The 12,540-nt window shown below is 37.9% G+C and overlaps 1 protein-coding gene across 1 annotated transcript in view; it reads left to right on the top strand.

Annotated features, from left to right (window-relative positions):
* Nucleotides 1–12,540, top strand: part of NALCN (sodium leak channel, non-selective) — a 214,233-nt gene that overhangs the window by 61,883 nt on the left and 139,810 nt on the right. Inside the window, exons 7-9 of the mRNA XM_009997938.1 lie at nucleotides 7,770–7,912; nucleotides 8,019–8,123; nucleotides 10,822–10,908. Coding sequence (XP_009996240.1) covers nucleotides 7,770–7,912; nucleotides 8,019–8,123; nucleotides 10,822–10,908 — 335 coding nt within the window. The remainder of the gene's footprint in view (nucleotides 1–7,769; nucleotides 7,913–8,018; nucleotides 8,124–10,821; nucleotides 10,909–12,540) is intronic.

A 12,540-nucleotide genomic window follows, 5' to 3' on the forward strand; every position in this document is an offset into this window, starting at 1 on the left:
TGAGAGTCAGTGCTGAATTTACATGCCTTGTGTCAAGAAAGATTTGCATACTTTGTTTTCTCTCTTAACAAAGGGATCCATCACTACCTTGATTTAATAGTCATTCCCATTGTTCAGTTAATGGCTGAATGACAATCCAAATACATAGTATCTGCTTGAATTTGTCTTTTTGGTATGATAACCATTGAAGTGTTCATTAAATTTTAAATGTAACAATTTGTGTGAATTTCTGAACATTTGGTTTCTGAACTGTCACTTTTACTGTATGGTTTTGAAGGCATCTACATACATAATGTAGGTTCTTCTTTTTTTTAAAATAGAAGAAGTAACAGTCCTATAAAAAGATGGCTGATTTTCAAAGGAATAAGTTAATATAAATTATAGAGTTTCTTCTGTTGAACGTTTTTTAAGTTACACGGTTTTGTCATAACATTGACTATCATTTTACTCTATTATGATTGTATTTTAAGTCAGAGATGCTTCATTGGAAAGACTGAGGTGGTGGAAGGCCCAACTTCACAGTATTTGTTGCTTTAAAAACCAAGACCTAGGGATTTCTGTGTGCTTAATTTCTAGATCTGAGAAGTATTACTACTTTTTGATCCCCTGACAGGGAAAAGCACAGCTATGGCAGTGTCCTTCTTCCAAGCTCCAGCCTGAAACTCTGCCTGTTCTGTTGAGAATGGGAGCCCAAGGATCCAAGAAAACTTGCATCCTTAAACAACTCTTAAGGGAAAAGGAGAGGTGAGGGTTGTTCCTTGCGCTGCAGAGGTTCCAGGTAGAGTTGCATGAGGTGTGAATAATTCACATCTCAGCATTTCCTTGATTCTCTTCAAGTGCCAGTAAATTTTGTAAAGCTGCCACATACAAAAAAGCAGTTACTATGAGAGGGTACATATTAGCACAGCTGCGTAATTGAAAAAAGGAAAAAGCAGACAATATTTATGCACATAAAGCCAGCTTATGAGCTCTGCTGACATTTTGGATCCCTATTTGCTAAGTTATTTGTGAACATGTAGCTGAGAAGCATTTTAATCAAAAAAGTATTAAAGAAAAGCAAATATAAATTCTAGTCTGGCTAAATATCCATGAACATGTACACCTAAAATAATTTTGAAGAATGTTTGTCTCTGTTTACACCATGGACTTTTTCACAAATGTAAAACATACTTCTCTCTTTAATGTGTAAAATATTGCACCAGGGAGCACAAACACCGTGACCTGCAAGACGCTAATAGTATAACTAAGCATGAACTGCCATGCTTCTATTTACCCTGCCTAGGCAATACATATGCCAACATTGCTACATTCATGTTTGTAAGATAACATTTCTGGATAGTGAATAAATTCCTAAAATACTTGCAAACAGTGCAACTAAGTCCATCAACATTCTTGGTAAAGTTGACTGACTTTGTCTTTCTGTTACTGGGTAAGAACTAACTGCATTGATCCTAGCCCTTACTGGCATGTTTCGGTTTTCTTCTTTTTCCCCTTATTTCTCCTGGCTGATGTGAGTTGCTTTGGGAGAGTAAAATAGACTCAGAGACATGCAAAAAAACCCATGAAGCCATTCAGGATTTGATCCTTTAATTTATTTCAGTTGTATCTACCAGCTGTTTCCCAGAAGTGCTAATGACTTTGCATTTCTGGACTACTTTTATTCCCTTCTAGTTTCACCAAAGCAATGGTGTAAGACAGCTGGAAAATTCTGACTGCATGCAGTGTTTTACAAATGCCTTGATACTGACAGACGAGACACCAATTCATAGAATCTTAGAATGGTTTGGGTTGGAAGGGACCTTAAAAATAACCTATTTCCAGCCCCCATGCACGGTCAGGGACACCTCCCACTAGACCAGGTTGCTCAAAAACTCCATCAAGCCTGGCCTTGAACATGTCCAGGGATGGGCCTTCCACAGCTTCCCTGGACAACATCTGCCAGTGTCTCACCACCATCCTATTAAAGAGTTTATTCCTAATGTCTAACATAAATTTAACCTCTTCCCGTTTTAATCCATTATTTGTTATTGTCTCACTTACAAACCCTTGTAAAAAGCCCCTCCCCAGCTTTCCTGTAGCCCCTTCAGGTACTGGAAGGCTGCTATGAGGTCTCCCTGGAGCCTTCTCTTCTCCAGGCTGAACAATCCCAACTCTCTTAGGCTATGTTCATAGGAGAGTTGCTTCAGCCCTCAAATCATCTTTGTGGCCCTCCTCTAGACTCTCTCCAATAGCTCCATGTCCTTATTACGCTGGGAGCTCCAGAATTAAATGAAACTTAAAAGCTGAACTGTCAGTGAGAATATCCGTGCTGCAAGGCATGGATATTCAGCTTTATGATTTTATCAGGGATAATGAGCAGGGACAGAAACAGAGTTGATAACGTTTCTATAGTCCAAGTGAGAGGTTGTTTCTTCATGGACATAACACTGACAAAGGCATCTTAAGGAATGCTCCCTGTCAGCGTTAGCACAACCAACAGAGTGAAATTACACAGCAGCACCCGCTAGAAGGCTGCTTAGTTTGCTGGGAAATAGAAAAATCAATCCTTTGCCAGCGCACCGGGAGGTTGTCAGCCTTCGCCCTCCGGGGTTAGAGCTGCTCCGCCGCCTGATGTTCCAGATGTGCCCGAGGTGCACGATCGCCATCTCGTGGCTACTGTGACGTAAGAAAAAGGAGCCTGTAGCCCACTGGCTTCTGAGGCATCTTATGGGTGACAATACATAGTAGTTTATGCTTTTAATAATATTTTTACATGTCGGAATCATTCCTGATTAAAAAGAAAAATTGAAAAATCAAAGATTTATTATATTTTGTTATTTGTGTTGTGTTTTTTTTACATGAAGTGGCCCTCCTGTAAATTTTCTTTCTCAGCAGCTTCACAACAGGCACAGGGGAACCGAGGGAACTCTGAGATGGTAAACCGAGGCAGTCAATAAACTCAGATTACACGTGCGGAATATGCTGAAGTTCATGGCACAGCTGAATTTAGGTTTCAGCTTTTGTTTCTCACTTGGAATAGTTGCAGATCACATAGCACAAAAGTATTATTTAACAACAACACTTCAACACTGTGTATTCTCTTCCTCTAAAAATATGAGATATTTCATCGGGAAGCAAGAGCATAATATAGAGTTAGGAGGAAAGGGTTCTGTTTCCAGATTTACTCAATTTTCTGTGTGACCTTTTAGCTCTGCTCCTTTAATTCTGCAGTTATAAAATGACAGCATTACTCAGTGCATTCCCCTTTTTGTTATGTCCATTTGCAGAATGAGCTGATTATAACAAGAGCCGATGTCACCGAGCATGGTGGTGTGACAGAGGCACAGAAACAAGCATAAAATCCTGTGTGTTTGCAAAATATGCATAAAGATAAAATACACTATGTAAAATAGCATCCCTGCATAGTGATACTACTGTTCTCTTCTGTCTACTGTGTGTCCTTTTTTTAAATAAATACCTTTGATATTTCTTGGGTATTTGAAAGATAGGTTTTTGGCAAAATAGGTTTCTTCACTCCACTATGGAAAATCATCACCTGTATGCTCTGACTCTTTTAATTCTTCTTCACCTAATACTCTATTCACCTGTATAGCATGGAAGAGCCTGGTGATCTCACTGCCTGATTAGGCATGGAAACCAGTAGAATTATTATTATTTTTTTTTAATAAGGATTTAGGTGGTAAAGCAGCTACTTCTTCCATGTCCCTTCTGGCTAATGCTCCCAGCTGGTAGATTGGAAAGAAACATGTATTGAAGACATAAGCCTACTGCATCTCACTGCTGAATGCCTCTATACCTGAACATGCATTATTATTTTCTCCCTGATTGCTGTCTTTTTTTCTATACAGTATGAAGCAAATGAAAGTGTTGCCTAAGTTGAGCAAGATTCAGTCTCTTTTCCCATACTTCCCTAAATCTTTCATTTTCCAGAGTTTTTTTTCTTTTGTTTTTTATAATGATCATGTGAAGTTGTAAAACATTTCCAAACGTAGGAATGTTTATTGGTTGCATGAAAGCAGTCTTTTGAGACTTACACAGACTATGATACTGATTTATTTAGTTTTAATCCGTGTATTGAGAAATGTTTTCCTTCCTTGTTTTGATTAACCACTAGTGTGGCTATAGGAATTGTTTTATTGTAACACCAAAATATGGAATGCAATAGACAAGTGCAAACAAAATCACTGAAGCAACAAAAACAAGGAAATAAAGTGTATTCCTTTATTTTCTTCTGTCATCATCAGAAGGTTCCTTCTTAAATGACTTTAATCTTACTTACCTCAAAGGTTTATCCATCTACTGTAATAAATAGGAAAAGCATAATAAAATATTGTCTAGATATTTTTACTTACTAAGATTTAACAATATTCTAGGTGCAGATGTTGAAATCCTAGTGCCAAATTCAGCAAGTTACCTCTGCCAGCCAGCTTAAACTGATGAGTAATTATGTCATAGCCTCGCGTTGAACCCTCTTTGTTGTTCCAAGCTTTTTCATGCCTGAAATGTCTTATTGATGCCTGTAGTTAGAGATTGCATGAATCTTGGTCTAAAAGTTCAGGGGACTGACAAAAGCTGACTACATTTTGAAGTATATGGGCCCTGTTTCTGAATAGCCAGGCTCTGCAGGTTTTCAAACCCTTGTTACCCCTGCCACCCATATTCCTGCTTTACTTACACAAACTACAGGTGGTCCTGTGCTCTCACATGTCCTAACCATGGGACCTAGTACTACGTGGTCAGGACTAAAGCCCTCTGGACTGATAGAAGACAATACTGTGTCACTGACAGACGGAATACTGACACCTGTGGAAAATAAAAATTCTGCCATTTGATCTAAGGGGTTTTAGGTTTCATTAGGTTTCATGCATGGCAGAATTGCCATGTCTGGTTTTTCGTGATGTATCCCACCATCACTAAAATTTTAACAACTTTCTCTCCCTCCATATGGTTTTGAATATGGTGAGGAAAACAGAGCATGCTTCTGTGAAAGGAGAGTCCTTTTAGTAACTTCCACATTGGCTTTAGGAAGATGTCATCAAACCATAGAATCACTGAATGGTTCAGGTTGGAAGGGACCTTAAAGATCATCAAATTCCAGCCCCCCTGCCATGGACAGAGACACCTCCCACTACACCATGTTGCTCAAAGCCCCATCCAACCTAGCCTTGAACACTTCCAGGGGGGGACTTCCACAACTTCACTGGGCAACATATTCCAATGCCTTACTACCCTCACATTAAAAAAATTATTCTTAAAGTCTAACTTAAATCTGCCCTCTTCCAGTTTAAAACCATTCCCCCTTATTCTTTCACTACAAGCCCTTGTAAAAAATCCCTCCCCAGCTTTCCTGTAGGCTCCTTCAGGTACTATGAGGTCTTCCTGGAGCCTTCTCTTCTCCAGGTAGAACAACCCCAGCTCTCAGCCTGTCTTCAAAGGAGAATGATAATCTTCATGGCCCTGATAATAAATAAATATTAAAGAAATTAAAGATATTAAAATGATAAGGATTTTTAAAATAATTAAATATCTTGCAAAATCTTACATATACTTTTAAAAAGTAAAAAATATTAAAGAAATACTTAGAAAAAGTAGAATTGGTTGCTTACTGTCTTTAAATGAACCTTTTAGAAGAGAAAAAACATGCAGTAAGGTAGATGTGAGTTAAGAAGTGCTGTTATTTTTGAAAGCAAAACTTTTTCATGGTTCTGGATCCCTTACTATCATGCCTGTATTCTGTATCCAGTTGAAACAGTATTTACAGAGATAGTTAACGGACTAGTTCCTGGCATCAGTATTGAACGCTTTATTACCTTATAGACACATATGTTAAGTAAGGATGTATATTCTTAGTGCTTGATGGCTTTCTAATAGCCTTAAGAACACACGTACCAGTTATATGCAAGTAATATTTTTACTTTAGTGTCACAGATGAACACATTTTATTTTAATTGGGTTAATTGTTCATTTTTGTCCATTCACAGTATTACTTTACTGTGGCAGATGGCCCAGTGTATGTGTTATAAATACTTTGCATGACATCCTCTCTATTCTACTAATCTTCACTGTGATTTTCCCATTGGTAATGACTAATTAAAGTTTCCTAGCCAGCAACTTTTAATAGATTCCTTTTTTTCCTTAATATCTGCCTGTCCTTAACAGCACTGTTTTGTTCAATAATTTAATCAGTTCAGCAACAGTATAATATTAGATAATTGAACCATTACTTTGTGAATTTTTGAAATGCAAAATACCCATGGAGTAAGCACTGAGGAGTATTTCAGTACAGATAGAGACCACTCTCTTTTCAGAAGAAACAAAAAGAGTTTTGCTATCTATACTTCAATGCTTTTTCTTTTATTTTTATTTTTGTCCCTTGGTCCTGAGAACCATATGCAATAAGTAGGAAGGAATCCAATAGCTGGAAAAATTAGCAGAAAGGATTAACATTTTTGCCTACCCAGTATTGCCACATTAACCATTCAATACCTACATATCAAACAAGCAAGTTTATACAGAAAAAATTCCATTAATCCCTGTACCCTCTTATCAGTGAAGATATATCTGTAAAAGGGACTCCCTGAGACAAAACCACTTTGAGGTTCATCCCACCTGGTTTTCAGGCAAAAGGATGTAAATGCTGCAAATTCAGTGGAAAAGTAGCAGCACAGAGCTCCATATAGGTTGTTGTGATTTTTTTGGGAGGCTCCTGGACTCAGGAATCTCTGACTAGAGCTGCTCCTCTTTCTGTGAATAGGATCCTGCTTACTGTCTGGATGTTGCTAGCAGCTGCTATGTTTTACTAAGGGCAGTATTCCTCACACTCCCTCTCTTTTATCCAAGATATTTCATGAAAGGAAGCAGTAGTGGAGCAGAGCTAGCAGGTGGCTGTAGGATAATTCTGTGATTTCACAGCAGTTTGTGAGATTTCACACTTTAATTTCACAGTTTAATTGTGTTCTTTCTCAGAACAAAAAATTACTTCAAACAGGAGTGCCATAAAAACCCTAATTACAGTCTGAATTTTGAGGGTTTTATTGCAGAGATGAGGAGGAAGGGGGAGCTGACTGGGGCATATTATCCCTCAAACATTATTATAAGTTTGGATCTTAGGTTTAAAAACAGTAACTTTGTAGGTTTTATTAAAAAATGATTTCTCTACAAATAAACCCCTCATAACTTTTCTTTCATCTCCTTTCCCCCTCCCCAGAGTGATATAGGAAATTCAACTTAAAAAATGCCTTAATGTTTTTTAAGGCAACACATGTATGTTAATGTGGCTGCCTGCCTGAATTTTGGAACTGTTCACTGGCTTAAACACTCTTACCTGTGCTTGCTATTGTCGGGCACCTTAGTGTCTCGCCACTTACTCAGTGTTGCTGATATTAATAATGATTCCTTTCACCAAATATTGAATCTGATAGTTTTAATTAAATCTGCCTTTTCTCATGGTTGCTGCTGAAGTCTCATGATAGCTGAAATTCTGCATTTGGAGACATTTGCATACTGCCATTGAACCCAGCTAAGGGATTATGCATGTGTGTCCAGGGAGAGAAGGGAGTCAGTCAGGTCTGGTACAAAACCAATTCATATTCAGTTGCAAAAAGAAAAAGCATGGATATGCACCTGTAAAACTTCTCTTTGAAGGAGGAGAGGGGAGCTGATACCCTTTAGAGAAGAAGAAAATAGAATAGATGACAGATTATGATTTGCTGATAGTGAAAACTTTCAGGGAGAGTTAATGCCAACCATTTTCATTTTTCCTCTGACAGGCACAAGCATATTTACTGTTTATGAAGCTGCTTCTCAGGAAGGCTGGGTGTTCCTTATGTACCGAGCAATTGACAGTTTTCCCCGATGGCGTTCATACTTCTATTTCATCACCTTAATTTTCTTTCTTGCCTGGCTTGTAAAGGTACTGAAAAATATTTTCTTTTAAACTGAAATGCAAATCATATTAGAATGAATTTCTTCTGTTTCCTGAGCTTTGTGTCAGTCATTCTTTCTTGTTGCTTTTTCAGAACGTTTTCATTGCAGTCATCATTGAAACGTTTGCAGAAATTAGAGTGCAGTTTCAGCAGATGTGGGGGTCCAGAAGCAGTACTACTTCGACTGCCACCACCCAGGTGAAGCCCCTGAGATGCTGAAATTCTCTGGGGACTTGATTTGGTTGAGTTTATGAATGAATAATAAGCCAAAAAATCCTGTTAATTATTATTTTCTTCTGATTTGTTTGATTTTGCATGTTACTACATATATTTTAAAGTTGATAAATCAGTTTCCATATAAAATTTTATTCTGTATTATATTATTGAAGAAGGCTTTCTTAAAACAGAATAGAGAAGACTGTATTATAGTCTTCCATGTGACTGGGTAGGTTATCACTATGTTTTTATTTTCTTTTAATGAAGTAGGATAATACTTTGTTATCATGTCATTAGTGGGTTTGGAGTTAGGGTTGGTATTGAATGTCACTTTCTGTGCTAAGGAAGAAGGGCTGAAATTGAGAGCTGTAGCTGGAAGAGAGGTCAGAGGGTAGCTGAAGTGTTTGCAGAAACTGGTGGTAAAACTGAAAAGGGCACATTGGGACCAAGGAGGAATGAGATGCTGGGGCAATGACAGAGCCATGCTTGTATCTGAGTTGGCCACAGAAAGTGAGACCCTGAATATGAGATAATGGGGAGGAAGAAGCCACGATAGAAAGGGTGGTGCATGTGGGCTGGGTAGTGTGAAAGATCCGGTATGAAAAACAAGTGCTAACAGGTTGATATGTACATTCTCCCACAATTATCCTGAATGTCTCCCACAATTGTCCCGAATGTCCAACAGGCCAGGCTTTTCTGGGCTAGTGCAGTTTGCCGTCTGTAAGAGGGACCAGTACTGACTGCAAAAAGCCATTAGGAAAATAGATATGAGAAAGATACACATGAGGAAAATTTCTCTAACCTCTGTAGCTAGAAATTATTTGTTTTCTTAAGCCAGAGGATTTGAGTGTTTCAAAATATTTATTAAATATTTTCTGATATTCCTTTGGATATTCCTGTAATCCATACGTAAATCTAGTCTTTCTGCTTGCTTCTACATTTTTCACCTCAAATGGACTCTGTGGCAATAATTTCTACTCCATATATGTCTTTGTCAAAGCAGACTTGGTGATCTCAATTTAAAAGCTAACCAAAAAAAGGACTTTTCCATGTGACACATACTTAGCCGGAGAAAAGTAATGTCCATTTCATTTATGATGATTTGATGGGACAAATTCCTGAGCTATATAGGCTTAGCCAATATACTCTAAACTAGAAGCTGGAACAGATGGATCAATGTAGGAAAACTCAAGAAGCAGCCAACATTAAGGAGTTTCAGGGATAAAAGAAATTCCCCAACTAATGTCTCTCTGAATATAAATTGCATTATGCAAAATAAAAACAGTGTGTTGGCTGCAGAAAAGAGAATGGTTACTTTGTTGCTTGAGTTACTGGCATAATGGGACATAAAGGGAGTCCAGCTTACTGAACTACAAAAACAATTTCTCCTGTATTAAGAAGGGCAGAAAATTTCTTGAAGGATTTTTTGTTCAAAGCACTGGATGAAAGTTAAAACCTTGCTTATTTTGTGCATGAAATAACCTTGAGAAAAAGCAACAATATCTTTCTTCATTTGCCCACTTCATAAATCATTAAATTGGTCCCAAAACTTAGTCCCATAGAAAACAAAGTTAGTGTCTGAGAGTCAAAGTCAAGGAAGGGTCTCTGGAGAAGGATAAAAGGAGGTTCTTGCAAAGCACTTTAGCACTGCACATTAAAGCATGGTACAAAGAGGAGTAACTCATTGCTAGTCTGAGTTGACAAGTGTTCCTGGTGCAAAGATGCTACAAAAAAGACTGAGCAGCATTTCAACCATATTTGTGTGACACTGTCCTCAGTCTAATGAGCACTTCTCCCAGGATGGCTTTTAAGTTTCAGCCACGTCGCTATTACCGTGTTCCTGAGGAGACTTGTTTGGGTGCTGGGTGTCAAGCGAAAGGTGGGAGTGAGGTGGGAACTTTGCCACAACTCTCAGGTGGCAATTTAAAATGCTAGACGCATTCATTTTCTTTCAGGGATATTTTCAAGAACAGTGTGCATCACTTCCAGACATTGTTTCTCACTGTTCCTTATGTCCAGCAGCCTGCATCTTTTTACAACCTAATTTCTGAGCGGGGGGAAAAGCCATGGGAATGCCTACACCTGCACTTCCAGAGGTTATTGGTAAAATCTGAATAGCCTGTGCTCAAGAGACACTTTAACATTGACATCATTATAGCCCAGATATTACCCAGCCATTTGCAGAATTTATAAACTCTGGGTAACAATACAGAAGGACTGAACAGCTACTCTTGATCTGCATCAGTGCAACAGCAGTCAAATCTGATCCTTGAAGTAAAAAAGATAGAGGTTGTCTGTTATTTTCCAAATACACCAAGATAATAATTTTTTGGTCATAATGTGTTTGTGTTTCCTTAGGATAAGCTTACCATGGTAAGGAATTTATTCTGAAGGGGTACCACCATCTAATGATTCTGATCAGAAATTAAGTGAATTGGTTTCTTTTCTTTAGGACTATTAGAGACACATTGTGTTTGATTTTTTCTGAGTAAAATTCAGAATTTATTAATGTCAGAAAGAGAACATGTTGCCTTTTTTCTGTAGCAGTAAGAACCATTTCCCTCTTATTTTTAACTAGCTATCATCAAAATGTATGCAGGTCCTTAAGGGAAATGTATTAGATTTCACTTGTATTTATTGGCACAGAGAACATTTCTGACAACAGTTTTCCCTTTTTAAGATGTTTCATGAAGATGCTGCTGGAGGTTGGCAGCTTGTGGCTGTTGATGTGAATAAACCCCAGGGCAGAGCTCCTGCATGTCTACAGGTATGACATTACTTTTTAATAGATCAGCATGTGTGACCAGCACCACAAATTTTGGTATTAGGAGCTGTGGTAAAAAAAGAAAAGCTACCGTATTTTAATACTACATTTCTTTAAAGCCATTGCTTTCTGCAGTGTAGGCTTGTTCTTGCAAATCACTGATCAACAAAAGGAGATAAAGCACACCGAAAGGGAGGAGATTAGAAAAAAGCATTACTTACAAAGACTGTTTTGTGTGCTCGTGAGAAACAGATTTAGGGGTTTGTAAATATAAAATAATGTAAGTAAGAATCTTTGATCTTTCAGACTTTCTACACAAACTGATTCAATTCCTAGTTTATGCACAGCATAAATGCTTCTTTATTAACTACAAAATGCAATAACATACATCAAGAAGCATGACTAATTATAATAAATATAGCAGTACCTGATTTCTCTTGTTCCAAGGCTTACAGAAGAAAGGGAACAGCTATGTAGGCAGTAAGCTGTACAGTGTTTAAAGCTTCCAGATTTAATATTCTCACTTGGGTATAGGTGAGTTTGTAAAACTCTATCCTCATTGTTTAGATAAATCCAGACTAAGATAAGTAATATTTTTATAAATCTCTTTTTATTACAGTACATTGTATAGCAGCTCAAGTTTTTATTTGCAAGTTAAATAATGTAACTTCTGGAGGAAACAAACTTGCTTCAGAGTAGGAATCCAAATATACCGTAGCAATTTGATAACATGATGTTTGCTGGTAGTTTTGATTATGTTTTGTTTCATGTGTAAACTAGAATATTCCTGCTTGTTGGCAGCATGTACATTGCTGAACGTGAAGCTGGTAAACACCTTTCATCCCCTCCACAAGCTGTTCATTATTAAATAACTCTGCTTTATCAAACCACTGCCATATATTTAATTATAGCATATGCCTTAACTGATAAGTCCCCTTCCCAAATTTAATTCTTGATTTTGACAGCAACAGGGACATCATAGACAACATAGAACAGTTTGGGTTGGAAGGAACCTTAAAGATCATCTAGTTCCACCCCCTGCCATGGGCAGGGACACCTCCCACTAGATGGGGTTGCTCTAAGCCCATTTGTGGTGTTCTGAAGTAAGAGTCTTAAGTATGTGGATAAAATGTAGCTGAACTCGCAATGAAAGCTCCTCCAGATCAAAGTTAAGATAGCATCTACATTACCTGGTCTGTTTTTTTTCCATAGTGTTGCATTCTTGCCTCTTTTAGGAATCATGTGAACACACAGTAAATCGTGTTCCGGAGTGTCACGATCCGTGACCTATTATGTCTCCTTATTGGAGTGTATTAACTTATCAGGATTTGCTGAGAGATCCACACGTGGTATCGCCTCACACAGAGGATACAAGAACTTATGTCCTGACTTTTTTGAGTGAATAACTCGCTCAGTGCTTACTAAATTTCTAACAACAGCAAGGTTTATTGTGGGGAAAACAAAGCAATTTGGGATAGGAGGTTCAAAAGGAGTGATTACAACACATTAAACATATATGGGTACACCTTAGTTACACATCTTATTCAAGTGCTGGAAGGAGAGGGGAGGGGTATGCCCGAATGGCTGGATTATATTTTCCCCTATAAGCTGGGGTAGCCGGAATTGTCTCACCAC

The sequence above is a fragment of the Chaetura pelagica genome, unplaced genomic scaffold (assembly GCF_000747805.2).
Source record: "Chaetura pelagica isolate M959 unplaced genomic scaffold, ChaPel_1.0 scaffold123, whole genome shotgun sequence".
NCBI classification, from domain to species: Eukaryota; Metazoa; Chordata; class Aves; order Apodiformes; family Apodidae; genus Chaetura; species Chaetura pelagica.